This window comes from Pongo abelii, chromosome 21, assembly GCF_028885655.2.
Source record: "Pongo abelii isolate AG06213 chromosome 21, NHGRI_mPonAbe1-v2.0_pri, whole genome shotgun sequence".
Lineage (NCBI taxonomy): Eukaryota > Metazoa > Chordata > Mammalia > Primates > Hominidae > Pongo > Pongo abelii.
Window position 1 is genome coordinate 68,540,062 of NC_072006.2, and position 26,568 is coordinate 68,566,629.

The following is a 26,568-nucleotide window of genomic DNA, read 5'->3' on the forward strand; positions in this document are numbered from 1 at the left end:
GTCCAGCTGGGCCTGGGCGGCACTTCCTGTCGCCTCTTGACTTCTGAGGTGCTGTGGGTCGCACTGTTCTGGTCCCACTTTCAGCTAAGGAGGCTGAGGCCGAGGGCGTGGAGCTCATGCCCCGGGCAGGGTTAAGCACAGCCACCCACTGGGACCACTGTTCTGAGGAGGGGCCTGGTGGAGGCCAGGGCATGGGAAGAGGGCGAGCACATGGCTGGTGTCTCCCCTCCAAGGGGCACTGGAGCCCCTGCCCTGGGACAAGGAACTTCTCCCCAGTCCTGAGTCTGGGGCCACTCCTCATTCTCCAGTCGCTCCCCAGACTTGGACAAAAATGAGTAGAGACTTTGCTTTAAAAATATCTTCGATAATAAGACATCCTAGTTTTGGGGGGTTAGGGATAGAGATAAATATGAAACCTTTTTTTTGATAAAACACCTAGTAAGGACATGTTTCCAGGGTTAAAGTTCACGAACATATAAAACAGAAATTGGGTCCTGCCACCTTGAGTGCAGGATTCTGAGGTCCTACATCTGGTTCTGAGGTTCTGGGTTTGATTCTGGGGTACAGACAGCTCAAGTAGGAGGTCTCCTTATGTCACAAAACTACACGATGCGGAGGTTCTGTTCCCCACCAAAGGCTTGTCTGGGGCCCATTGGCTGCCTGGGGAGGAAGCCCCAGCGAGGCTCATGGGTCCAGCATGGCTCCTGGGAGGACCCCTACTCTCACCACGCAAGAGCCCCCAGCCAGGAGCACTGGGCCAGCCAGCTGCGGGCCGATGAGGGGGCTTCTGGCCCGCCCTGCACCTGGAGTTCCTGCTTGGCCACGGGTGGGCAGAGCCAGGAGACACAGCACTCCCCACTGGGTCTAGGACCGTCTCCGCGGGTGGGGATCCCAGCCGGCCAGGCTGGGCTTGCAGGTGTGCGCCCCGACAGCCCTGCCGATACCAACACCTGAAGGGAACCCAGAGTCGGCCATAGGAGGCGGCAGGGTCTGTGCTGCTGGGGGCGGCCTAGGCCTCGGAGGAGGACTGTGAGGGCCCCTGCAGCAGCAGGGCACGGTAGGTGGGAGAGCTGAGGAAGCGTGGGTATGAGTCCCGGTGCATGAGCGTGTAGATCTGCAGCTGCGCGTCGTCAAACGTGTGCGCGGACGGCTCCTGCATCTTCTTGTTGATGCCCTCCCGCACACGGGAGTCCAGGCTCACCTGTAGGACAAGGCACTGAGGTCAGGGGGCTCGGGAGCTGCCTTCCCCACCTAGTGCCTGGAGCAGGCGGCCCCCTGCCCGTTCTGGTGTCTGGCGCACCTCCTTGGGGGACAGGATGGACACGTAGTCCTCGTAGATGAGCCTCGCCTTCTCGTCCACCACATGCTGGTTGGCCTCGGCCTTCAGCTCCTCACAGGCCAGCCAGAAGAGCATGTTCTCCTCGCTGTACTCTGTCCGCAGGAACGCCCGGAACACGCTGCGTCCCGCTGGGCTGTGCATCAGCTTGTCAAAAGACTGCGCCCAGCTCTGCACATCCTCAGGACTTGGCGTGGCACTGCAGGCATTGGGGCCAGGCTACGTCAGGCCCAAGTCTCCCGGTCTGGGGCCCCCCAACACACACACACCAGCCGGCTGGACTCACCATACTTCACAGCTGGGGAGGGGCTGCAGCTTGCTCTCCCGGGAGGCCTGCCACGCGCGCCGCCGCTCTTGGTTCCTAGTGGCAGAGAGGAAGCAGCAATCCTGTGGGCACACACGCCTCCACGGCCACACGGGCCCTCAGCACATGGGCAGGCACCTGACACACATGGGCACCCACTGCAGGAGGGCAGCCCCTGGAGCTGGCTCCTCCCACACTCTCCTGGGAAAGGGTGTCCATGCTCCCTGTCAGTCGCTCCCAAATTCCCCACAGAATCTGCAGTCCAGGTTACTGTCCCTGCCACAGTGCCCAGACTACAGACTCTGCCGTCTTCCATTCCAGCGGTGTGACCCAGTGCCCGCGAGTCTCTGGCCTTCCAGGAGGGGCCCTTCGGCTCCTGGTGCTCCTCCCCACCCCTGGCCCACTGGGCAGCCTCCTCCACCCACCCATGCCCACCCCACATGAGGCTGAGAAGCAGGTATGCCACCTCTCCTTCTGCTTCTGCTCCCCTGGGGAAGATGGGGTGGGGCAAGATGAGGGGCCACAAGGAGCTGGGAGATCCCTGAACACCTGGGAGGCCAGAAGGGTCATGTGCCTGGGAACAGGGCCACCCATGGGAGTGTGCCTGGGAACAGGGCCACCCTGCTCCTGGGCCTGATCTTGGCCTGTCCCTGTCCCACCGATGGGGCCACACGCTGCAGGTCTGGCATGTCAGCAGTGTGTCTTGTCAGCTGACGCAGGTGAGAGCCCCAAACCCCGGTGTCTACACTCCTTCAGGTCCTGGAGGCTGATTCCTGGTTCTCTCAAGGGAAGCAGCTTCTTTGCCTTGGCTCCTAGCACCCTATCAGTGCTGGACCCAAATGCATACCCGGCTGACCTCTCTCCAGGGCACTTGGACGGCTGGCAGACATCGTGCACCCAAACGTCCTGACAGAACTAGGCCCCTGGACTGCTCCCACCCCCTTTCCCGACTGCCCCCTGGCCGCCCCCAGCTTGCCCGTGGGTCAGCTGACCCCACCTTGGGTCCAGAAGCGCTGTCCTCTCATCAGCCAGGGCCTGAAGCCTGAATAGGGCCAGGCTTCTGCAAGGCGTGAAAACATCCACCAGCTCCCCTACACTCCTAGGAAATCTGTTACCATCTGAGAGCCCCACTCCCACCCTCACAGGGATTCCCAGAGACGCCCCGGCCACCGCCCCTTGCTCTTCTTCCCCACGCATGCTGTCCGGGAAGCTCTTGGCCATCACCCCAGGGCCAGCAGTTCCTTTATTCGGGTCTCTGCTCAAACGTCCCTCCACCCCACACAGTCTATGGGATCTGTGTCTTTCTTTCTTTCTTTTTTTTTTTTTGAGACGGAGTTTTGCTCTTGTTGCCCAGGCTGGAGTGCAATGGCACGATCTCGGCTCACCACAACCTCCACCTCCCAGGTTCAAGCCATTCTCCTGCCTCAGCCTCCCGAGTAGCTGGGATTACAGGCATGCGCCACCACGCCTGGCTAATTTTGTATTTTTAGTAGAGACAGGGTTTCTCCATGTTGGTCAGGCTGATCTCGAACTCCCAACCTCAGGTGATCCGCCCGCCTCGCCCTCCCAGAGTGCTGGGACTACAGGCGTGAGCCACTGCACCCGGCCTGTGCCTGTCTTACTCCACCGCAGGCCCCCAGGGCCTAGCCTGGGCTAGCTCACAGCAGCATGGTTAAATCACATGCCGCGTAAATGGGCACAGGCATGTACACAGCACACGGACATACCCTTGGCATGACAGGTACAAGAGCCATACATAAGCCCCCTGGGGCCAAGGCACTGGCCACTCATCACCAGGGCCCAACAGACCCTGGACAGGACAGTGCTGTGAGGTGGCAGGGGCATCCTACCTGCGGGGATGCCTCGGAAGCCACCACTGGGTCCCCTCCTGGGTCTGCTTGGCCCCATGCCCTTGACCCCCTCGCCAGCTGGGCACCCCAGGCCCTACTTACCAGGAGCAGCTACAGCAGCAGCACCAGCACAGGCAGCAGGGGTTGCGGCTGGGAGCCGCTGGAGAGGCTGCATCATGACTGGACATTGAAGGGGGCCGGTCCGCCTCCTCTGGCCCTGTGATCTGGGGAAAAATGGGGCTACCTCAGCCTTCAAGTCAGAACCCACCAGACCCTCCACCTCTCCCCCACCTTCCCATGGGTGGCCCTGTTCCCAGGCACATGACCCTTCTGGCCTCCCGGGTGTTCAGGGATCTCCCAGCTCCTTGTGGCCCCTCAGCTTGCCCCACCCCGTCTCCCCCAGGGGAGCAGAGGCAGAGGGGGAGGTGGCATACCTGCTTCTCAGCCTCATGTGGGGTGGGCATGGGTGGGTGGAGGAGGTTGCCCAGGCTCCGTGGTACCAGCTCTCAGACCCTCACCACAGCCTGGGGGTCTGGGGAGAGGGGCCAAGGTTCTGACTGAGAACCTGAAACCCCAGCCCCTGCCTACCCCTTAGGAGGGGTCCTGAGAGGGTGTCTCCCTAGTGGGGCCTGCTCCTGCCTCTGGACCTGGCTCTGCCTAGAGCTTCTACCCCAACCCCAAGCTTACAGCAGGGCTGGGAGGGGGTCCAGGATCATCGAGGAGGGAGCTGCAGCAGCTTCTGGCCCCTCCTCCCAGGCTGGGCCCCAGATGAGGCCCCCACAGGAGGTTCCGAGACACCCCCATCCGCTCACTCCCTGGGAAGCCGGAAGCCTGGGTTCCTCTTTCTTGGTTTCCGGCTCCCAGCCCCTCCCAAAGGGGCCCCGAGAGTCTGGGGCTACCAACTGGTGCGTGCGGGTGGTGGCCAGACTTGCTTCTAGGGTGTCTGGGGTGGGGAGTGGGCAGAGTGGCTTCCCACCAAGAGTCCAGGTCTGTCTGTGGGTCCCAGAGGTCTCAGCCAGGGGCAGCAGGCTAGACCAGCAGCAGTGAGGATTTAAGCGGGACTCAGGCTGGACTTCCTGAGCGTGTGGGAAGGGGGGGCAGGGCCCCGGTGAGGAGGGACATGCCCCCCAAACATGGATCTTTAGTCCTGCTACCTCCCACCCAAGACTTCCCTCCCTCCTTGCCTACTGCCTCTAGGCTGTGGAACCAAGGCCCTACCACAGGGTGCACCAGCCAGGGAAGTGGGGGTGGCAGTGGGTGGGGGGCACCCTGCTCCCCAGTCGAAGCCTCGGAGTCCCTGGGGGGGGGTGTGGTGTGGTGCATGTCCCTCCCAGCGTTGGGGTGCACCATCTGCAGGGGAGGTGCACCAGGAGCGCCAAAGCTGTGAGTGGCCCTCGTGCCACCTAAGATGCCACTTCGAATCCCAAGTCTCCTTGGGCGATGGCACAGGGGGGCCAATCAGTGCCCCGGAGGCAGTTGTGAACACCTGCGCCCACTTCTGCCCAGGGCAGGGAGGGGCCTCCGTGCACATCCGCCACCCTCCTCATCTGCCACCCTCCTCCCTGGCCAGGAAGCACACAACTTGGTTCTACTTTATTTTCTCAATCTTCATCCCCCCTGCCACGCCTCCCCTAGCTCGTGGCCTTTGAATGCTTGTTTCTGGCTGGTTGGCCTCTCTTGGCCTCCTGGGACGGTGTGTGAATGGCCCTTAGAGGAGACAGTGCTGGAGTTCTGCACTCTTAGGGCCCCCAATACCCCCGAGGCCTGGGCATGCAGAGGCCACTGCCCCGGCCCAAGTCTGGGGCAGGTGCAGCATCCCCTGGGACCTCGGCCCCTCACCACTGGCCCAGCTTCCTCTGAGACTGGGGGTCCCACGGGCTCCTAGCAAGTAGATAAGGAGACAGAAAGTAGCCCTGCAGCTGGGCTTTCTTTCAGGGGTCAAGTTTCTAGGGAAAGGAAGGGGCGTGGCAACCTGAGGTTTGGTAGCTGTACCCAGACGGGGCTGTCTGTGGCTTCCCCAGGCAGCGGTTCTTCCTCCTCTCTGTCCCCACCCAGGGTCCTCCCCCACACTCTAGCACCCCAGAGACTGTCCCCCTGGGCTACCATCTCCACCCCAACTCTGAACTGGAGGAGGGGACGTGTTTAGGGGTGCAGGGCCGGGGTGCTAGGGGCTGCATTTGCTGCAGAGCAGGGAGCCAGCCCCTTCTTTCCCAGTTGCAGGCCCTGGACCTGGTCACCTGTCCCTGGATCTGGTTTCCTGTACCCTTCTCAGGTCAACTGGGGCAACCCATGTCCCCAGGCTACCCCCCCGTCTCTCCTGGGGGATACAGAGTCTCAACTAGGGTCCTCCTGCTTGTCATCCTGGCATTGGGGACCCCCTTCCCCAGCCTCCCAGGCTTTGGCCCCCAAGTCTGGGATGGGAGAGTCTGGACAGGCGGCACGTCTGGTCTCTGGGGATAGAGGCTCCCTTGGGAGTGGCTGCCGCTTTGCTCCACAGAAGGAAAAAGAACGTCCCAGAGCCTGCCCAGTCCAAAAAAAGAATAAGAAAATGTGACAATCCTAGAAAAAAACGTCCTGACCTTTGGTGGGGTTGAGGAGGGGCTCCATTCTCAGTTCTTAGCTCCCACCCAGGGCCTTTCCCATCTGCCACCCTCCACATCTGGCTGGTGGGCAAGCCCTGGCCTGGCCCCTCCAAGGAAGGCCAGCTCTCTCCACCTCTGAAATGGTGGTGGTGACCCACCCACCACACTCCTCTCTCTGCTGTTAGGGTCCAGTCTGGAGGAGCCTGTGTCCTCCTCCAGGCGACTCTTTCTCCAGCCTCTGGCGCCCCCACCCCTACCTCAAGGCTCCCTACTCACCAGCGACCCAAAGGCGGGGTGGGGGCAGGAGGGGCCAGGTTGGGTCTGGGCCCCACCCTGGCTGCCGAAGGGGCGTGCACTGCAGCAGCAGGGACTCAAGTCAGACGGCAGGAGGGACTCCTGCGGCGCTCTGGAGGGAGGCTAGCGCCAGGAGCCCCCGATCGGCTGGGGCTGGGGGCGCAGCGCCTCCCCTACAGCTCGAAGGGCTGAGTGGCTGCCAGATCCAGCGGGGTGGGGGCGGGGGCGGACAGGGTGTCCCGCCCCGGTCCCTCCTCACCGGGCTGAGAGGGGGAGGGAGACGCGGAAACCTGGGTTCTTCCGGCCCCCACCTTTGAGCAATCACTTCCCCAGGCTTTGAGCTCCAGAAAAAGGGGAACCCGGCTGCAGCGCCCCCTCCCCCAGGCGCGGGGGGCGGGCTCCAGTTCCACTGCGGCCCAGGGTCCACGTGGACCTGGCGGCGGGAGCCCTTGGGGTTCGAGTCCCGTGCGCCGGCTCCCGAAGCTCCCGCCCAGCACGGTCCCCGGGCCCCGGCCGGGAGGGGCAGGGCCGCTGTCCCCGGCGCCGCGCGCGCGCGCGCGCACTCACCAGCCGCGCTCCCGAACCACTCGCGCCGCCACCGGCCCGCGCGCTCCAAGGTCCGGCCCGACAGTCGGGGAGGGGGCGCGGGGGCGCAGTGCGCAGGCGCCTGGGCAGTACTTCCCCAAAGCCAGGGGCCGGGACTTCCTCGCGCCGGCAGGCGCCGGGCCCGCCCCGCCCGCCGCGCCCCGCCCCGCCCCGCGCTCGGCCGGCTCCGCACCCCACCCGCCCCGCCCGCGCGTCGGCCCCCACAGTCGCCTGGGGGTGGCCCGGAGAGTTGAGGTGCTCATAGTGGAGCCCTGGCTCCCGGGCGGACGGAGCTGCGCGGTAGTAGATGGGGGTGTGGCCGTGGCCCCCGACTCTGCTCGGCGGGGCCGTTCCTGCCTTGCCATCCGTGTGGGACTTCCACGACAGCGGAGGCACGAGAGCTGGGCCCCATACGCTGCTTGCCCAGCTTGGGAAAGAGGAGGCTGCTGGAAAGGACCGATCGGCGAGTACGCCAGCCCGGCACACCCCTCGCCTCCGTGAGCCTCGTCTGTAAAACTGGGTTAAGAGCCGCCTGTGGTGCTGTGGGGGTGTTCCCAAGGAAGGGGGAGATTCCTGTGCTGCGGGGCTGGGGAGAACTGGGGGTGCGGGTTCTTGCATCCGGAGTTTCTTGCATCCGGAGTCATGCTGAATGTCTCCTGTGGGGCCTGGCAGAGTCCCTGCTGACCCATGTGTCCCAAGATGTCCTAAAGCTTAAGGCCACACTGTCCCCTTTGCCACGAACGCCCTGTCCCTTTGGCCGACTCTTCTCATCCTTTATGACTCGGTACAGACGTGGGTTAGGCTTCTCATCGTAGCATGCTTTGGCCCAGTGTCAGGGTGGCCCTGACCCTGCTCTGGAAGTGTCTGCAGAGCATCTGTGTCCCCCGCCCCTCCCCGGCCCGGCTGTGTGCAGCTCCTGTCCTCCCCAGCACAAGCACTCCACCCGGATAGTTCCCAGTGTCGGGGTCCTGTTCATAAAATGCCTTCCAATTGCACAGGTCAGGTGCACACCTTACACCTTCACAGAACTCTGAGGGGTGCAAAGGGAGCTGGAGATTCTACTTGTGTTCCTCATTCAATGGACAAGTATCAGTATCTGGGTGCCCTTGTGGGCCAGGGAGTGGGACCAGAAGCCAGCTACGTAGATGAGCCTGGATCTGATGCTGGGGGCGCAGAGTGAGTTGTGGGGAGCAGGCAGGGAAGGCCTGGGTGAGAGGGGGGAGGGCTGAGGAGGGGAGGGTGTTGCGCTGCTGAGGGGGAGTGAGGGCCTGAAGGGGGAGGTCAGAGGTCAGAGGGCCCTGGAGGACAGGCTGCCTCTTGAAGCTGTACCCAGAGGCCTGGCCGACTTGACTGCAGAACCCTGTGACTGCCATGTTGTCAGGCCAGGCAAGGAAAGGCAGGGTCCAGGAAGCCCACAGGGACAAGAGGCAGGCTGCTACTTATTCATCCCACATAACACTCCCGAGCGGTGGGTACAGGTGAGGTCAGGGAAGCTCAACGAAGATGGGCCAGCACCTGGCTCAGGCCACACACAACCAGGCTGACCCCGCTGAGCCGGCCTGTTGTCTCTGCTGTGGGAAAATGCAGCTGTGGGCAGCTGGCAGGGGGTGAAGGTCAGTGCCCTCCCTGCCCCCTCAGGTCACTCTACAACCCCCCAATCATTCCCCCGTCTCCTCTGGCCCCTTGGGCCTGCTCTCCACTCCCCTGGCTTCTGCCTCTCGGCACACAGCATCCCTGAAGTCCATGGGTGGAGCCAGGTGAGCTGGGCAGTTGATGGTGGAGCTAGGATTTGAACCCAGGACCCTCTGCCCCCTCACAGCCCTCAATATATTGGGCTTTGGACCACATGCCTTCCTTCCCATAGAGCTTTCTACAGGCAGGCGTCCCTCCAGGCCCCATTCCCCAGCCTCCTTTGCACATCGAGCCCCGCCCTGCACCTTTTCATGGGGATCAAAGGGCCCGAGTGCCGGCCTGACCCTGGTGCAGTCACTGAGGTCACTGTCTTGCTGGCCTTCTTCGGGTGCTGTGCCTGCTGTGCCTGTCTCTGCCCCTCTTGCCTCTTGCCTGTCTGATGCAGAGTGACCCATCCCCTTCAGAGCACTTGCTGCTCTGGGGCACTGCACCAAGACCGTTATTTTAAAGATGAAGAAATGGAGTCTCAGAGAAGTGGTGAAATAATACGTGATTCTCTCAGTAGATGAACTCATTCTAGGCACTCAGTCAATCCCCAAGACACAGAATCCTGGGGTCCAGGCTGCAGGGAGTTTGGCCAGAGGACACCAGGGCTGGCTGTCATCACATGTCACAAGCACATCAGGGTGTGAGTGGCTGCCACTCCTGGACAGACTGCCTCCCTTCCCTGTCTGTCTGCCCCTGCTCAAGCCCCTTCTCCCTGGCCTCCTTCCTCTCTACCCTTCCCTTCCTGAAACCCCTCCTGCCATCTCTCTGTCCCCTCCTTGTCAGCTGACTTTGGAGCTCTGTATACAGTCTGGGCTTGGGTCAAGGCCAAGGGCATCAACAGCCCAGAAAGAGTACAGTGCCCGGTGCACGGGTAGAAGGGCTGGCTGAGGGGCAAGTGCGCAGGGCTCCACCCCCTGGCCGGGGTTGGGGAGAAACACTGGCTGCCATTGAGCAGGATCCCTTCTGGACCCCAGTTCTGACCTCTGCCCCTCATTCCAGTCAGCTGGAGCCCCCTAGCAGGAGGAGCGGTTTGTCTGAGTTCCTGTAGTTCCCGCTTCTGTGCAGCCTGCTGGGCAGGGGGCTGGGAGGGAGGAAAAGGAAGCGGCGCCTAGGGAAGCCCCAGCTTCTGCAAAGAGCTCATGTCGGGGAGAAAAGTAAGGTCTGCCTAGAAACCTCGGGGCTTTTCAGAGTCCAGGGATTTTGTAGGTCGTGGGCCTGTTTGTCAGAATGGGACAGGGGTGGTTCCCTTTAGTACTCCACGCGTGAGTGTGTGTGGGGTGTGTGTGTGGGGGGTGGGTGTGGGGGTGTGGCGAGGGGCATTAAAGGGGTCACAGGAGGCTATTCAGGATGGAAAGGAAGGCCAGAGGGTGGGTTTTTTGTCTGGGGGCAGCAGGAGTTCCCCTTTCCCAGTCTCTTGGTCCTGTGGGCACAGCTGCTGCCTCTTCAAAGGCCAGCTTAGGTCACTTTCGCTGCCCACAGCACGGCCCTCTCCCTGGCCCCCTGGTGGGATGACCTGCACTCGGGACCACTGCAGCCTGAGGCTACCCTTACTTCTGGGGGTGTGACTTTTGCTGAAACACGCTCTTTCTCCGTCCTCCCCAAGACTGGGGGCCTCCCATAGACCCACAGAACGCCAGGTTGCCAGTGGGGGGCAGATCGGGATTAGGGGTAGGCGTGTCCCTGGCCTGTTACTTTCACACCCACCCACTTGCGTCTCCCCAGTTTTTTGGGAGAGGCCCCACTCTCTGTACCCTGATGTCTGTGAGGTGCATGGGAGAGGCAGCGTCCACACTCCCCGCTTCCCTCGGGGGTCCTGGGGAGTGGCAGCAGAAAGACCAGCGAGCCTTCGGAGAATTATAACTTTATGTGGGAGGCTGGGGCCGTCGCACGCTCTGAGTCGCCGTCACCGCGGGAAGATGGTGCCATCCACGTTCTCCTCCAGGATGGTCTCCACGCGCCTCCGCTGCAGGGGAGAGAGGCTGGGGCCCGGCGTGTGCGGAGGCGGGCGGGGTCCCTCCCCTTTCCCCGCCCCTACCGGGGCTTGTCTGCACCTCTTGGCGGTCCAGGGGGTCCGGGATCCGCGTGGGCTTCAGCTGCGGCGGCAGGAACAGCTCCAGCCGGATGGCGGCGCGCGCGGACTTCTGCCGCTGGAGGAGCAGCGCGATCTCCTCGGCCTGCAGGGCCCGGGTAGCTGAGCGCGCGCCCCGCCCCGCCCCGGCCGGCTCCGCTCCACGCTCCCGGTGCCCCCACTCCGCCCTCCGACCCCCTCGCCTCACCCGCATGCGGGTGTAGCGCAGCCGCAGGGCGCGGACTCGCCCGCGGGCCTCCGCTGCCTTGAGGACGCCGAGGAGCCGGTTCTGGCGCTCGGCAGGCAGCTCGAGCGACTGCGTCCACGGGCGCGGGTCGGGCATGCGGTACCCCGGCTCCACCGACCCGCACGGGAAGGTGGAGGCCGCCGCGCCCACGTCCTCCAGCAGGTCGCCGAAGAGCAGATGGCGGTGACGCTGCGCAGGGAGCATGGCCGCCAGTCCCTGCGACGTCAGGGCCCAGCCCGGCTTGGGGGGCTCTGTCGCGGGCGCCCCCTTGGCACGCTCCTCACCCCGCGCCGCGCCTGGCGCGCTCTTCCCGCTTCGCTCCCGCGGGCCCTTGCGCCCGCCCTCCTTCGCTGGCCGCGGCATCCTCCCGCCTGCGGAGGGAGGAGGGCGTCCCGTCGGTGCCGGGGCTGGCACCGGGCCCTGCCCGCCCCTCGGCAGGGCCCCACCGTGCGCCCCAGCTCCGGCCCGCTGGGCTCTCCGCAGTCGGTTTTGAGTTCCGCACCCCCAGCCTCTGAGCTTTGCCCAGGCCCTCTCCCTCTCCCGAGCGCACGTCCCCAGCAGCTCTGCCATCGGCTGATCCTGCTCAGTCCTGCAGTCAACTAGGACTTTCTGATCAACTCAGTTGTAGGAAATATCTTTCCTACCCTATGGACTGTTCTGTTTGAATTGAGAAAATGCTGAGACCCCCCTGAGTTGATCTCAGGCCCTGCCAGGGTGGGCGCCACACGGAGAGCTCTAGGTGGCGCCTGGGGGACCTTCGTTGTGCCCCTATGTCTGCGGTCCCCGACAGTCAGGGTCTCCCACCAGACAGCTGGCTCTTCCCCTTCGGGGCCTAGATGGTTGTGGGGAGCAGAGCCTAGGGGGCAGGTGACAGAAGAGGGAGGGTCCAAAAGCCCAGCTGGCTCCTTCCTTCCCGGCCCCAGCCTACAGCTGCCACCTTGTCCAGCTAGGGCTGGGCTCGCTGTGCCAGAGGCAGAGCCATGGCCAGCCCCAGCGGCGGCTAACGCCCCCGCCCCTCCTTAGCTCCTGCAGCCGAGGCCCAGCCCCCACCTCTTGGTCCCCACACCCGCTACTTGCTGCCTTCTCTGGTCGGTAGAACCTGCACCGTAGCCCAGACTCTTTGGGCTTGTTGACGCGGTTGCCCAGCAACCGGGAGTCCTGCCCCTCCCTCGACCAGTTGGGGCGGGTCGTGGCGGGGGGCAGGGTCCTCTCCGGAGGGCCCTGGGTTAGAGTCTGGGCGTGGACGCGCCCCTCATAGGGGCCATCGGGACATAGAGGCATAGAGCCGGCTTCTCCAGCTTGGGTGAGCGTCCTTTCCAGGCGGCCGCAGACGCGCCATCCTAGGGGTTGTGGGCCCAGGTTCCTGGCTTGAGGGGTCTTTGGGGTTAGTTTTGTGGGTGGGGCCCTCGGCTATGAGGAGACCTTTGTGGTTGAGGCCCATTCCCTTCTGATGGCCAGGGGGCCCTGGCCCTAGCCACTGGTGTTCACAGAAAGGGATAATGGGGCAGAACTCAGGACCTCTCACCTCTTCTAGGGCAAGTTTGGGGTCTCAGGGGTCCTGGTGTCCCCAGGACTAGAGCTGGGTTTTGCTGAACCCTGTGTCTTGGGATCTTGGGTCCTAGATACTAGATTTTGGAAATCTATTTGTGCATTCCTTTATTTTGTAACTAATTCTCAATTAACTACTTAATCATTTTATAATTTCTTCAGGCACTCATAAGTATGTTCTAGAATTTCCTAATTCACGTGCTTATTCCACAGTTTAGGCAAAAATTAGTGCACAAAGTCCGATCTGTTACGTATCTATTACTTCCACGAGATGTCTGTACTCTATATTCGTAGACCTGCCGCTGGGACACCTTGCTGGGAATTTGGAAACTGTGAGTCTGGGAGTAGGGCTGTCCTAGCTGAGGAGCAGGGTCTTAGCTGAGGTTCTGGCCTTTTGGCAGGAGGCTGTTGGGTGTTCCCATTGTTTCTGGGAGACTGCCCTGGCCTCTCAGTAATAGGGTAAATTTTGACATTCAGCCCTATGTCCCAGAGCTGGCACCCCATCCCATGGCTAGACCCATCCTTCCAGCCCTCAAGCTTTTGCTGCTCCCCAGGAAGGCCCTTCCTGGTGCTGTTCCCTCCCCTCCTGCAGGTGCCTTTGGGGTCCTGCCTGGGCTGCAGCACCAGCTTGGCTTGAGGAAGGTCCCTGGTCTCCAGAAGCAGCAGTGACTGCTTAGGGATGCTCACCCAGCAGCTGCTTTCTCTGGGCAGCCTTTGTGCTCCCATAGGGGTGAGTCCTTTGAGACAAGGACCTGGGCCATCCTCTCAGCTTCCCTGGGTCCAGGCCAGGGGGACACATGGGTGGGGCGCTTTCTGACTCTTGGCATTTGTGGGGGAGTCACGCAGGGAGTAGAGGAATATTCTTCTGTTCTGCAAGAAGGGGCTTGTAACCTGTTTTTATAGAACTGGAAAACCTTGACACCCCCTAGTCCGTAATTCGCAGCAGGTACTCCCAGGGCCTACCTGGCTCACATTCCTCACCCCTACTGTTTCTCCACACATGTGCAGTTCTGCAAGAAGGGAGGCATTCTCTATGTGTTTGGGGTCCAGCAACTGTGAGGGACCCAGCAAGCCGACACGTCCCATCTGTTTCTGTCCCCAGGATTCACGTGTTTTTCAAGGGCTAACAGAAATGCTGAGATCTAAAAGCATGTTTATTGCTGCCAAGGCCTGACAATGAAACTTCAAGTCAAATTAGTAAGCTTTATTAATGACTACAAAATTTAACATTATGTTGAGAAGCTACAACTCAATTTTTTTGTCATTGTATATAAATTATGTAAAGTTAAAATCACAAGGACAAAGTAATTCATTTTGATGAAACTCAGAATTGTTAAAATTCTTTCACTTTTTAAATAGCACAAATGTACGGCCTGGTGACTGGCTTCCCTGGGGGATGGCTGCTCTGTGAGGGGCTGCCAGACCCTCTGCCTTGATTCCTGTTCTTGGCCAGCCCAGGATGGTGAACCTGTGGAAGGAGGAGGGTAGACTGTGCCTGCCCTGGGGGTGGGAGTTGTGAGGACGAAGGACACTGCTCCAGCTACCGTCTGGTGTTTGCTGATTCTGAGTCACTGGATGAGAGTGAGGTGTGTGTATTTGCCTGGTGAGTGGGTGTGAATCTCACCCTGGAACCCAGGCCTGCCCAAATACCCAGGAGCTCCAAGAGCAGCCTGTGTCAGGCTTTAACCGTAATCTGTGGACACAAGCTCTGTGCTGTCATTTGCGTGTCATTGTTCATGTCTTGGGCTATCCCTAGTATCCTCGCATATTGTTTTGCCTGCCCAGGACATGTGTGTTTGAGGTTGTCTTGCTCTCTCATATAACATGTGTCTCTTGCTATCTCTTGTGTGACATATATGTTCTATATAGGACCCTGATTCTACCTTCCCCCTTCTGGAGGGACCAACCCACCCTTGGCAGGTTGGGGGAGGGCAGGACTCTATTAGGGGTCTAGAAAAACCTGGGCCATTTCATCTGCACCACCAGTTCTCCTCCGTGGGAGCCTTTCTGGGTCCAGGGCTGGGCCCCTGCCAACCCCAGGGAGCACCGTCAGTGTCACACCTGGCCACTCCCCTAGCCAGGTGACCAGGCCTGTCCTTCCCTCTAAGACTGTGCGTGTGAGGGGCCAGGCGCCTGCCTCCTGCGGGGCTCTGCTGGGTCCATTGACCACACTCTCAGAGGCTATCTGCTGAGACCAGAGCACACAGGCCTAGCCTGGCAGCCGTATTACTGAATCATGGCCAAGTTAGGAAGGTTCTCAGGGCTGGGGGTCCTGGGGTAGGCTTCTTGGAGGAGGTACGACTGGAGCTGGCTGGGGTGGGGCAGGATCCATGCAAGGGGTCAGGATCTGCACAGGGGCCGGGATCTGTGCACTCAGGCCAGGATCTCTGCATGTGGGCAAGAGTCTCTGCAGGGAGGACTTTTAGGGGGTGACAGGATCTGTGCAGTGGGTGGGATCTACATTGCGAGTCAGTGTCTGTTCAAGGGAGTCGGCGGACAGGACCCGTCCAGGGAGGGCAGCATCTGTACAGAGGGACCAAGGTCTATGCACGGGGATAGCATCTATGTGGGGTGGGGGCATGGTCTGTGCCAGGTTTCGGGGGTGCTAGATCTTTGCAGGTGTGGTCAGGATCTGCGCAAGGGGTAGGATCTGTGCAGGGAGGCCAGGATCTGTGCAGAGTGGCCAGGGTCTGTGCAGGGAGGCCAGGATCTGTGCAGGGAGGCCAGGGTCTGTGCAGAGTGGCCAGGGTCTGTGCAGAGTGGCCAGGGTCTGCGCAGGGAGGCCAGGGTCTGTGCAGGGAGGCCAGGGTCTTTGCAAGGGGGCAGCATCTTTGTAGGGGGGACAGGTTGTGTGCAGGCAGGTGCACAGGGTCAATGCAGGGGGCAAGGTCTGTACCAGGGGCTAGAGGTCTATGTGGGTGGGGGGCAGGTTCTGTGCAGGGGGCCTAGGCTGTTCAGCTTGCCAGGGTCTGTGCAGGGGGTTTGCAGCAGGCACAAGGGAGGGAGGAGCTGTCCTGGGTTCTATGGTTATGAAGATATCAGGGCAGGATGACACAGAACACACAGGAAGTTCAAGGGAACACATTATAAGATTGTGAACACCTGGACTGGGGAGGCCACAGCCTTCTGCTGGACCCTGAATGGCTCCCACAAAGGGAGTTGAGGTCTCTATTGACTCCTGAAAGGCCAGGCAAGGCAGAGCTGGGAGCTGCCTTGGTGGGGGTGCAGGTGGCTGGTTGCTATTGCTGGGTGAGAAGGCTTGGGGTCAAAAGAGGTGGGAGTGAGGGAGCTAGGTCTGACCTCGTCCCCCCTCCTTTCTTCCTATCCTCCTATCCCCAACGTGTTTTCCTCCCCCTTCTCCCCTCCTTCCTCACTCATCCTCTTGATCTCTCCATACTTCCTCCCCATTCCTTTCCCTTTCCTCCTCCTCCCCATCCCAACCCCTCCTCCTCCCCATCCCAACCCCTCCTCCTCCCCATCCCAACCCCTCCTCCTCCCCATCCCAACCCCTCCTCCTCCCCATCCCAACCCCTCCTCCTCCCCATCCCAACCCCTCCTCCCCATCCCAACCCCTCCTCCTCCCCATCCCAACCCCTCCTCCTCCCCATCCCAACCCCTCCTCCCCATCCCAACCCCTCCTCCTCCCCATCCCAACCCCTCCTCCTCCCCATCCCAACCCCTCCTCCTCCCCATCCCAACCCCTCCTCCTCCCCATCTCTGCCTGTAGGGAGGAAGTCGTGGGGTGACCCAGGTGGAAGGCAGACATGCGAAGGGAGAGGTGTCTGCAGTAGCAGGGATGAGGTGCCTGTGTCCCGTCCTCTGCCCTGGCCTCTGACACTGGTTCCTGGACCGGGGACATCAGATGGGGCTCCTTTGTTCTTCTTCCCTTACGAGGTCTCTGGTCTGCCCACCCTCAGTGCCTGCAGTGCCCAGGCTGGGTCCCAGGCTGGGAGGCAGGCTCAGGAAGCTCGGGTAGGAGGGTCTAGGGTCTCCTGCTGAGATTTTGATGAGCCCAGCTGGGGCGGAGGGCTGCAGGAGTCCGAGCCTGCCTGGATTCCTGCCCCCTCTCGGCTCCTGAGGTCAGGGGGCTCACCCTCGAGCTTTTCCTGGAGAGCGTGTTTGTGCATGTGTGTGTCCTCTGGGTGTCGGAGGGCCTTGGTCTGTGTCTGCGTGTTCCCAAAGGTGTCCATGCACACTCTAGGTCTACCCATGTGCCTGTGTGCACCTTGGCGTCATCTTGCATGTGTGTGGCCCGTGTGTTTGTGCATCCCTGTGAGTGTCTGCATTTCTGAGTGTGTACCCATGTCTCTGTGTGTTCACCCCATGCCTGTCTGGGCATCTGTGTGTGTGTTTGCAGGAATGTGTGTCCCCATGTGTCCCTTGAGTGTCTCTGTTGATGTGCCCCGTGCCTTCACACGTGTCCTTGAGTCTTGGTTGCCGTGAAGATGCAGGGAGAAATCCTGGGGGACAGTGAGGGATGCTGGGTCCTGGGGCATCTGCCTGTTCCATCCTCTCCTGATTTGCCAGGTATCCTAGCAACGCTGCTGCCAGTTGCCTAGCAACCAGGTCCCCACTCTTGGAGAAGGTGCTCTGAGCAGGGTCTGAGCTGTGTGGGGAGAGGTCTGGTTCTCCTGCAAAGCTCGTGCAGGAAGTACGACCCCATGACCGGGAGGGAGCTGATGATTCAGCTCAGGGGTCACCCACACGGCCTTGACCTGTGACCTTTCATCTCAGTGGATCAGGCATGGGACCCCCATGCTGAGAAGGAGGCAACTCTAAAGGAGCCATTCAGCTGTGCGGGTGCCAGGTGCTTGTCTGAGGGAGTGATGCTCAGGCATTGATCTGGCACCCAGCTGTGGCAGAGGTGCCCTGGGCGTGTCTCCAAGTGACGAACAGACCCGGGTTTCAACCCTGTCTCTGCCACTGTGACAGGTGGCCTCACACCTCTGAGGCTTCATGCTCTCAGCAGTGGCCGGGTATGGTGGGGGTGACTGAGCTCCAGGAGCACACAGTAGGTGCTGGGCCAGTGCCGTGTCCTGGACCCAAGCATCTTACCTGCTTGTTTACAATGAAGCTTTGATCTGTCGAGAGCTGGCCAGGTGGGGGCATTTCGGTGTGCCGGGAGCCCAGCTGTGGGGTCCTGGCCAGTCTGTCCAAGGCTGTGTCTGTGTGAGTCATGGTCCCCGTGTCTGTGTGTCCTTGTGTATGTCTCTCTGTCCTGTGTCTCCAATCCTGTGTCTGTGAACCCATGGGCATCTCTGTCCGTGTGTCCTGGCCTGTGCATGTGTCTCTGTCTGGGGTCTGTGGGTCTGAGCCTCCTTTTTCATCTCTGTATGTGTGTCCTGGACTGTGTGTCTGTCCCTGTCCAGTGTGGGGCCGGCGCAGCCCTGGGTGCGGTGACCCACCTTCCCGCAGCTCCCCCCCTCCTCCAGCCTGCGTAGCCCCTCCCCTTCTGGAGCTGCAGCCTCCTCCCCCTCCCCCCCAGGGCTCACTCGGCTGCTGCGTCTGGTCTGGCGTCTGCTGAGAAGATCCTGTACTGAGGCGAGTGGCGGCTGGGCCTCTTCTACCCTGCTCTGCACCTGTGCTCGACTGCCGGCCGGCTGAGGGTGGGGGTCTCCACGGTGGTCCCAGCTCCCAAGGAGGTTGCAGAGGTAAGGGCCTGAGCTGCTGGAGGTTGGGTGGGGGTCCTGCTGACAGACTGCAGCAAAGCAGGGCGGGTGGAGGGGCAGGAAGAAGCTGGGTCCCAGGCGTTTCTGGGTGTGTCTCAGTCTCTTTTGTGCCTGCGTGTGCGTGAGGGCAGGTTTGGGCATTTCTGTGTGTCTGTGTGTGTGACTTGTGTCCCTGCATCCCTGTGCCTGTGAACACACGAGTGGCTGTGTGTTCATCAGTCCCTGTGGGTGGACACGTGTCCTGGGGTGTAGCTGCCTCCAGGCAGCCTGTGTGTAAGTCTCTAAACCAAATGGGACCGTGTCCTTGCGAGTACATGTGTGTCTTTGTGTTCTGTGAGTCCCTGTCTGTGCACACGTGTCCTCGTGTCTCCATGTGTCCCTGCATGTGCATGTGTGCCTGTGTGTTCTGGTGTGTGCCCGTGTGCCTCAGTGTCTGTGGCTGCCCAGTGTGGGGGTCCATGTGCCTGCTGGGCTGCACGTGCTGGGTTGTGAGGCCTCCGCTGGGCGTGTGTCTGGCACTGCAGCCACTTGTCTCTGTGCTCTGTCCCAGGTACTGTACTGAGTGGACCTGCAGGGCAGTGGCATGGAGCCCCTCTTCCCTGCCCCGTTCTGGGAGGTTATCTACGGCAGCCACCTTCAGGGCAACCTGTCCCTCCTGAGCCCCAACCACAGTCTGCTGCCTCCGCATCTGCTGCTCAATGCGAGCCACGGCGCCTTCCTGCCCCTCGGGCTCAAGGTCACCATCGTGGGGCTCTACCTGGCCGTGTGTGTCGGAGGGCTCCTGGGGAACTGCCTTGTCATGTACGTCATCCTCAGGTAGGCTAGGCCCCAAGGTTCCTGTCTGGTGAGTCCCACACAGCTGCAGAGGGGGAAACTGAGACCGGGTCTGTTCTGGATGGGCCTGAGCAGGTGTTGATTTCCTGCTTCCCCCATTCAATGTTTTTGACCCTGTCCAGGAGGCAGGGTCAATCCTGAGGCCTTGGGTGCTCCCCTCCCCAGGGAGCGGGGGAGGGGGCTGGCCCTGGCCCACCCCGCTCTGTCCCAGGCAGAGACGTCACCACCCTGACCCCTGGTTTGAGCTGTGGACCAGGCTCTGTGTCAAGCTGTCTGCTTGAATGACCTCATGAGATCCCACAGCGGCCCTGGCAGAGGCTTTTTTCAGCCCATTCCCTAGATGGGTGAAGGGAGGTGCAGGGGCTGGAGCTGGGACGGTTCTGAAACCCCTCTCAGGCTCCAGGGCTCCTGCTCATGGCAGGTGTCTGTGGCTGAGCCCATGATCTGTTGGTGTTCAGAGATGGGAAAACTTGCGGGGGCCATTGAGAGAGCAGCTGATAGTTGAGATTGAGGGGGCAGCGTGGGGGCAGTGTGGGGAGCAGTGTGGGGAGCAGTGTGTGGTCAGTGTGGGGGCAGTGTGGGGAGCAGTGTGGGGAGCAGTGTGTGGTCAGTGTGGGCGTCAGTGTGGGGGCAGTGTGGGGACAGTGTGGGGGCAGTGTGGGCGTCAGTGTGGGGGCAGTGTGTGGTCAGTGTGGGGGGCAGTGTGGGGGCAGTGTGGGGGCAGTGTGGGGAGCAGTGTGGGGAGCAGTGTGTGGTCAGTGTGGGCGTCAGTGTGGGGGCAGTGTGGGGGCAGTGTGGGGGCAGTGTGGGCATCAGTGTGGGGGCAGTGTGGGCATCAGTGTGGGGGCAGTGTGTGGGGGCAGTGTGGGGGCAGTGTGGGGGCAGTGTGTGGGGGCAGTGTGGGGGCAGTGTGGGGGGGCAGTGTGGGGAGCAGTGTGGGGGCAGTGTGGGGGGGCAGTGTGGGCATCAGTGTGGGGGCAGTGTGTGGGGGCAGTGTGGGGGGGCAGTGTGGGGGCAGTGTGTGGGGGCAGTGTGGGGGGGCAGTGTGGGGGCAGTGTGGGGGCAGTGGGGGGGGGCAGTGTGGGGAGCAGTGTGGGGGCAGTGTGGGCGTCAGTGTGGGGGCAGTGTGTGGGGGCAGTGTTGGGGGGCAGTGTGGGGGCAGTGTGGGGGCAGTGTGTGGGGGCAGTGTGGGGGCAGTGTGGGCGTCAGTGTGGGGGCAGTGTGGGGGGCAGTGTGGGGGCAGTGTGTGGGGGCAGTGTGGGGGCAGTGTGGGGGGCAGTGTGTGGTCAGTGTTGGGGGCAGTGTGGGAAAGCAGTGTGGGGGATAATGGGGAGCAGCCAGGGGGATAGTGTGGAGGATACTGTGGGGGACAGTGGGGAGCATCCAGGGAGATAACGGGGGGATAGCATGGGGGATAGTGTTAGGGACAGTGGGGGAAGCCAGAGGAATAGCAGGGGGATAGTGTGGGGGACAGTAGGGGGATAGTGGGGGTGAGCCAAGGGGATAGCAGGGGAATAGCGTGGGGGAGATGGTGTAGGGGGATAGCGGGGGGATAGCGTCGGGGGGATAGTGTGGGGGGGATAGTATGGGGGATAGTGGGGGGAAGCTGGGGGGATAGTGGGGGCATAGTGTGGGGGAGATGGTGTGGGGGGAGTTGGTGTGGGGGATATGGTGTGGGGGGCGTTGGTGTTGGGGAGATGGTGCGGGGGGAGTTGGTGCGGGGGGAGATGATGCGGGGGGAGATGGTGCGGGGGGAGTTGGTGCGGGGGGAGATGGTGCGGGGGGAGATGGTGCGGGGGGAGATGGTGCGGGGGGAGATGGTGCGGGGGGAGATGGTGCGGGGGGAGATGGTGCGGGGGGAGATGGTGCGGGGGGAGTTGGTGCGGGGGGAGTTGGTGCGGGGGGGAGATGGTGCGGGGGGAGATGGTGTCGAGCGGATAGTGTGGGGGAGCCAGGGGATAGCGTGGGGACAGCATGGGGGGCAGCGTGGGGGTGGGCAAGGAACCCTTCACATGGATTGTGGATTGGGCAGGTAGAAGATGGAGATGACTTAAGCAGAAAGATAGGGTTTTCTGGGCAGAGGAAATGATGGACCCCAAATCTATCCAGAGGAGAGAGAACTGAAGGGGCTGGGGACAGCAGGTGGGATCTTGAAGGCCCAGTTGGGGGAACTCTGTTCTTCAGGCAGTGAGGGGTTCTGGGTGGTGCTTTAGCAGGAAAATGACTGACTGACAGCTAGAATGAGGTTTCTTATTGGTCCAGGATATTTGCCTGGACCCGGAAAAATGTGATTCTGAAGAAAGTGCCCAGGGCTCTAAAGCAAGTGTTCCCTCCTTATAACCTCAAAGGGCCCCAAACGGAGGTGTTATGTAGGTAGAGACAGGACAGGGTAGTGGGGGTGTTCAAGCTGCCACCATCCTAGCCCTGTCCTCTTAGTGTCCTTGAGAAAAGCTCTTCCCCTCTGGGCCTTGTTTTTCCCATCTGGAAAGTGAGCAAGGTGGACCATGCAGCCACGTGTATATGTATGTGTGTGTACGTGTGTGTGTGTGTGTGCAGGTGATGCGTGGTCAGACAAGAGAGTGGGAAGAACAGCTGTCCCTCCCCAGTGCTGACTCCTAAGGGAGGCTCCTGGGGAGGTTGCTCCATGATGTGCATGTCCCTTCATGGCTAGCGGGCGTGTCACAGCTGAGGAGTGCGGCAGCCTGGGGAAGTCCCTGGGCTTGAGCACCTTTCCTGATATTATCGCTTCTCTACTGTGTTTCTCCTCTGCATTGAGGCATTTAATCTCTCAGAGGCACTTCCTGGATTAGAGCAGACAGGGAAGGTCATCTGCTGGCCAGAGTCCCCAGAGAGACCGATGCTTAGGAGCTGCTGTGGCCACTCTGGCCCAAGAGGCAGCATGCAGCATGTTTTGAGCCAGTGGGCTGGGGTGACCATCCTGGGAGTCAGAACACTCCGTTCTGAGCCCTGCTCTGCTTTTTACCGGCTCTAAGGCCTTAAAAAAACAACATAGATCCTCTGGGCCTCAGTTTCTTCCTCTATAGAGTGGGGATCAAAGTAGTATTTTTGCAAATCTTCAATGACATAAATTCCCCCTGAAGAGCTTGACACAGGTATTTGCCATAATCATTGTCACTGTTGTTGTCTCTTCGTAATTGTGGCCTCTTTGTGCTTATTCATAATCCCTCTCTAAGAGGCAGAACTGAGCCCCATATTTCCTCATGGCAGCTACACTGACACAGAATAGTGTCATCTTGGGTGCTGCTGCCACTGCCAATATCGCCGCCACCATCATCATCACAGTCATCACCATCACCACCATCATCACCATCACCACTATCACCACCACCATCACATTCATCATCATCACCACCATTATCATCATCACATTCATCACCATCACCATCCTCACTATCACCACCACCATTACCATCACCATCATCATCACCATCATCACCATCACCATCCTCACTATCACCACCACCATTACCATCACCATCATCACCACCACCATTACCATCACCATCATCATCACCATCATCACCATCACCACTATCACCACCACCACCATCATCACATTCATCATTACTGTCACCATCATCATCACAGTCAACTCTGTCACCATCATTATCACCATCACCACTATCGCCACCATTATCATCACATTCATCACCATCACCATCATCACCATCATCACCACCATCACCATCACAGTCATCACCGTTGCCATAATTATCACCATCACCACTATCACCACCACCACGACCACCACCATCATCATCACAGTCATCATCACCACCACCATCATCACCATCACCACTATCACCACCATTATCACCATCACCACTATCACCACCACCACCATCATCACCATCATCATCACCATCATCATCATCACCACCATCATCACCACCACCGCTACCATCATGCTCACAGTCATCACCATCACCACCATGATCACTGCCATCATCACCACCACCATCACCACCATAATCCCCCCCAACTATTACAACCATTAACTTATTTAACAAAAATTTATTAATCACCAACAATTTCCTCAGCCCTTTCCAGCACCTTTTCAGGTGCTTGGATACAATCATATCTTATTAGCATCCCTCCTGTCCCTGTCACCATTTTCTGTCTCCATTGCTAGACAGCAGTGTGGACTTGGAAGCCTTTTGATATGTTCTTATAGATTCTGGAGCCCTCAGAAACCTCTGGCAACTGTAGGGTCAGCATTTGAGTCTGTGAGGGGTCATGGAGGGGACTCAAAAGCAAGGAGAGCAGGCTCTTTCCCTTAGGGCTCTAAACCTTTGCTCCTGTGCAGAATCCGGGGTGTGTTCTGGTACCCTACATGCCCTGACTCCTCTAAAGTAGACTTGTGTTTAAGGCTTGGAATCCTTTTGTGTGTGTCAGAGTCACTTGAGCTGGTTAAGATGTTTAACCCCAGGCCCCACCCCCTGAGACTTACTCAGTGAGTCTCAGGTTGGGTCCAGGAGCTGTCACTTACCAAGCCCCCATGGGAGCTCTGATGTTAAGGGACTCAGGGCCAGTGTAGCTTGTGGTGGCCAAGAGGAGCCCCTTGCCCTTTGCTGCCCGGTCCAGCCAGCATGGCCAAGTGAAGCCTTTCTTCTCCCTCTACTCCGCAGGCACACCAAAATGAAAACGGCCACCAATATTTACATCTTTAACCTGGCCCTGGCTGACACTCTGGTCCTGCTGACGCTGCCCTTCCAGGGCACAGACATCCTCCTGGGCTTCTGGCCGTTTGGGAATGCCCTGTGCAAGACAGTCATTGCCATTGACTACTACAACATGTTCACCAGCACCTTCACCCTGACTGCCATGAGTGTGGATCGCTACGTAGCCATCTGCCACCCCATCCGCGCCCTCGACGTCCGCACGTCCAGCAAAGCCCAGGCTGTCAATGTGGCCATCTGGGCCCTGGCCTCTGTTGTTGGTGTTCCTGTTGCCATCATGGGCTCGGCACAGGTCGAGGATGAAGGTCAGTGGGGTGTCCCCTCCTCCCCTCACCAGGCTCCGTGGCTCCCGGGTGGCTCCTCTGGGCCCACTTGCCCTCCACGTCTCCTGGGCCCACTCTGACCCCGTTTCTCTCCCTGCAGAGATCGAGTGCCTGGTGGAGATCCCTACCCCTCAGGACTACTGGGGCCCTGTGTTTGCCGTCTGCATCTTCCTCTTCTCCTTCATCATCCCCGTGCTCATCATCTCTGTCTGCTACAGCCTCATGATCCGGCGGCTCCGTGGAGTACGCCTGCTCTCAGGCTCCCGAGAGAAGGACCGGAACCTGCGGCGCATCACTCGGCTGGTGCTGGTGGTGGTGGCTGTGTTCGTGGGCTGCTGGACGCCCGTCCAGGTCTTCGTGCTGGTCCAAGGGCTGGGGGTTCAGCCGGGCAGCGAGACTGCCGTGGCCATTCTGCGCTTCTGCACGGCCCTGGGCTACGTCAACAGCTGCCTCAACCCCATCCTCTATGCCTTCCTGGATGAGAACTTCAAGGCCTGCTTCCGCAAGTTCTGCTGTGCATCTGCCCTGCGCCGGGACGCGCAGGTGTCCGACCGTGTGCGCAGCATCGCCAAGGATGTGGCCCTGGCCTGCAAGACCTCAGAGATGGTACCGCGGCCCGCATGACTAGGCGTGGACCTGCCCATGGTGCCTGTCAGCCCGCAGAGCCCATCTACGCCCAACACGGAGCTCACACAGGTCACTGCTCTCTAGGCTGACACACCCTGAGCCCTGAGCATCTGGAGCCTGGGATGGGCTTTTCCCTGTGGGCCAGGGACGCTCGGTCCCAGAGGAGGACCTAGTGACATCATGGGACAGGTCAGAGCATTAGGGCCACCTCCATGGCCCCAGACAGACTAAAGCTGCCCTCCTGGTGCAGGGCTGAGGGGACACAAGGACCTACCTGGAAGCAGCTGACGTGTTGGTGGACGGCCGTGACTGGAGCCCGTGCCCCTCCCTCCCCGCGCTTCATGTGACTCTTGGCCTCTCTGCTGCTGCGTTGGCAGAACCCTGGGTGGGGACGCACCTGGAGGAGGAGCAGCAGCTGTGTCATCCTGTGTACCCCATGTGCTGTGTGCTGTTTGCATGGCAGGGCTCCAGCTGCCTTCAGCCCTGTGATGTCTCCTCAGGGCAGCTGGACAGGCTTGGCGCTGCCTGGGAAGTGCAGCAGGCAGCTTTTCTTTGGGGTGGGACTTGCCCTGAGCTTGGAGCTGCCACCTGGAGGACTTGCCTGTTCTGACTCCACCTGTGCAGCCAGGGCCACCCCAGGAGAAAGTGTCCAGGTGGGCTGGCAGTCCCTGGCTGCAGACCCCGAGCTGGTCCTGGGCCAGCTGCACCTCTGAAGGTTTTCTGTGTGCTGCACTGTGCAGGCCTCATCCCTGACTGCAGCTTGACTCTGGGCCCAACCCCCATTTCCCTTCAGGAGACCAACGAGAGGCCCTGGCCCATTCCCTCCAGCGGTGCAATGAACTATCCTGCTGTGGACCGTCAACCGAGCTCTGCTTCTCCGTGTGTGGCAGGTGTCTCAGGAGGAAGGCGCCGCATGACCACGTGGGCAGCTCTGTTGTTCACAAAGTGGAGGCCTCGTTTTCCTGGTCTTGACTGCTCTGTTTGGGTGGGAGAAGATTCTCTGAGGGTCCCCACATCCTCCCAAGGCTCTCCTCACAGCCTCTCCTTTGCTTGAAGCCAGAGATCAGTGGCCGTGCTGTGTTGTGGGGATACTGTGTGGAAGGAGAAGCCGGTGGCCACAGCAGAGTCCTGCTCTGGGGACGCCTGCTTCATTTACAAGCCTCAAGATGGCTCTGCATAGGGCCTGAGCTTGCTGCCCAACGGGAGGATGGCTTCATGGCAGAGCCAGTATGAGGGGTGGGGCTTGGCAGGCCTTGCTTGAGCCAAACTGCAAGGGCTGTGGTGGCTGTGAGGACACTGCGGGGGTGGGGGGGCATCTGTACCTCGGGATGCCCCGCTGTGGTCACCCAGAGAATCACCCTTCCTGGTCTACAGATGGAAGCTGCAGGTTGGTGACTTTGCAAATGCACTTCCTACAGATGAACTATTAAAAGACCTGCAACATTGAAAAAACTCATTTTTTCCACCAAGACCTTGGCCAGGTAACCTACCTTAGGCACCTGCAAAGAACAGGAAGTGATGGCTGTCTCGCAACAGAGCCTGGGCTGCTCCTCCCGCTCTGGGGAGTCTAGGCTGTGGGACTGTTCTGGGGAGGCCCGTGCTGTCTCCATGACATCTGTGGCAGGAGTCGCTGAGGACGGAAGCTGCCTAGCTACAGTTTTCTTGCCAAGGCGAAGTGTTTTGTGAATCTGTGCCGATGTAATGTGCATCTTCACGTATTTATGCATGTGGCAAGCGTTACTTCCTGTGCATGTAGCCAGCCCTGGGTCTGTCTCTGGGGTAATGAAAAAGGACCCTAATAAACACCTGCTCACCGGCTGAGTATTCTTCATAACAGGTGTTTCTGGCTCCTGCCACCTGGGGATTTGCTTCTGGGGTGACTTTTCTGGGATTGGCACGTGGCTGGGAGGAGGCTGTGGGT

The 26,568-nt window shown here is 60.4% G+C and overlaps 3 protein-coding genes across 17 annotated transcripts; 1 reads left to right on the forward strand and 2 right to left on the reverse strand.

Moving 5' to 3' along the window:
• Window positions 1-343: 343 nt before the first annotated feature.
• RGS19 (regulator of G protein signaling 19) lies at window positions 344-7,095 on the reverse strand. 4 transcript variants are annotated; one of them, XM_024238805.3, is made up of 6 exons: window positions 6,934-7,067; window positions 3,925-4,022; window positions 3,593-3,714; window positions 1,623-1,697; window positions 1,301-1,535; window positions 344-1,201 (listed from the first exon to the last, which is right to left on the reverse strand). In XM_024238805.3, exons 2-6 carry the CDS (start codon window positions 3,952-3,954, stop codon window positions 1,010-1,012), a joined length of 654 nt encoding a protein of 217 aa, XP_024094573.1. In that variant the 5' UTR covers window positions 3,955-4,022; window positions 6,934-7,067; the 3' UTR covers window positions 344-1,009. The 4 variants fall into 4 exon arrangements, with proteins under 4 accessions (XP_024094573.1, XP_024094572.1, XP_024094574.1 ...); XM_024238804.3 differs by lacking the exon at window positions 6,934-7,067 and adding an exon at window positions 6,349-6,899; XM_024238806.3 differs by lacking the exon at window positions 3,925-4,022 and having other exon boundaries at window positions 6,934-7,095.
• OPRL1 (opioid related nociceptin receptor 1) lies at window positions 7,090-26,478 on the forward strand. Of its 7 annotated transcripts, XM_054541974.2 has the most exons (7): window positions 11,976-12,249; window positions 12,708-12,826; window positions 13,597-13,691; window positions 17,980-18,145; window positions 18,714-18,979; window positions 23,647-24,002; window positions 24,121-26,478. In XM_054541974.2, exons 5-7 carry the CDS (start codon window positions 18,747-18,749, stop codon window positions 24,642-24,644), a joined length of 1,113 nt encoding a protein of 370 aa, XP_054397949.1. In that variant the 5' UTR covers window positions 11,976-12,249; window positions 12,708-12,826; window positions 13,597-13,691; window positions 17,980-18,145; window positions 18,714-18,746; the 3' UTR covers window positions 24,645-26,478. The 7 variants fall into 7 exon arrangements, with proteins under 7 accessions (XP_054397952.1, XP_054397954.1, XP_054397953.1 ...); XM_054541975.2 differs by lacking the exon at window positions 12,708-12,826; XM_054541977.2 differs by lacking the exons at window positions 11,976-12,249; window positions 12,708-12,826; window positions 13,597-13,691 and adding an exon at window positions 7,090-7,448.
• Window positions 10,481-12,089, reverse strand: LKAAEAR1 (LKAAEAR motif containing 1). Of its 6 annotated transcripts, none has more exons than XM_054541984.2 (4): window positions 11,997-12,089; window positions 10,908-11,317; window positions 10,683-10,805; window positions 10,481-10,594 (listed from the first exon to the last, which is right to left on the reverse strand). In XM_054541984.2, exons 2-4 carry the CDS (start codon window positions 11,307-11,309, stop codon window positions 10,535-10,537), a joined length of 585 nt encoding a protein of 194 aa, XP_054397959.1. In that variant the 5' UTR covers window positions 11,310-11,317; window positions 11,997-12,089; the 3' UTR covers window positions 10,481-10,534. The 6 variants fall into 6 exon arrangements, with proteins under 6 accessions (XP_054397959.1, XP_054397960.1, XP_054397957.1 ...); XM_054541985.1 differs by having other exon boundaries at window positions 11,591-12,001; XM_054541982.2 differs by having other exon boundaries at window positions 10,481-10,805.
• Window positions 26,479-26,568: the final 90 nt, after the last annotated feature.

Coding starts and splice junctions, on each gene's coding strand:
- RGS19 (XM_024238805.3), bottom strand. CDS start 3,954: ATGCCCACCCCACATGAGGCTGAGAAGCAG. Junction 1,536..1,622: donor CTCCCCAGCTGTGAAGTATG/GTGAGTCCAGCC, acceptor CAATGCCTGCAG/TGCCACGCCAAGTCCTGAGG. Junction 1,202..1,300: donor CCATCCTGTCCCCCAAGGAG/GTGCGCCAGACA, acceptor CTTGTCCTACAG/GTGAGCCTGGACTCCCGTGT.
- LKAAEAR1 (XM_009233841.2), bottom strand. CDS start 11,516: ATGGCAGAGCTGCTGGGGACGTGCGCTCGGGAGAGGGAGAGGGCCTGG. Junction 10,806..10,907: donor TGCGCTACACCCGCATGCGG/GTGAGGCGAGGG, acceptor CGGGCCCTGCAG/GCCGAGGAGATCGCGCTGCT.
- OPRL1 (XM_054541977.2), top strand. CDS start 18,747: ATGGAGCCCCTCTTCCCTGCCCCGTTCTGGGAGGTTATCTACGGCAGC. Junction 18,980..23,646: donor GTCATGTACGTCATCCTCAG/GTAGGCTAGGCC, acceptor TCTACTCCGCAG/GCACACCAAAATGAAAACGG. Junction 24,003..24,120: donor GGCACAGGTCGAGGATGAAG/GTCAGTGGGGTG, acceptor CTCTCCCTGCAG/AGATCGAGTGCCTGGTGGAG.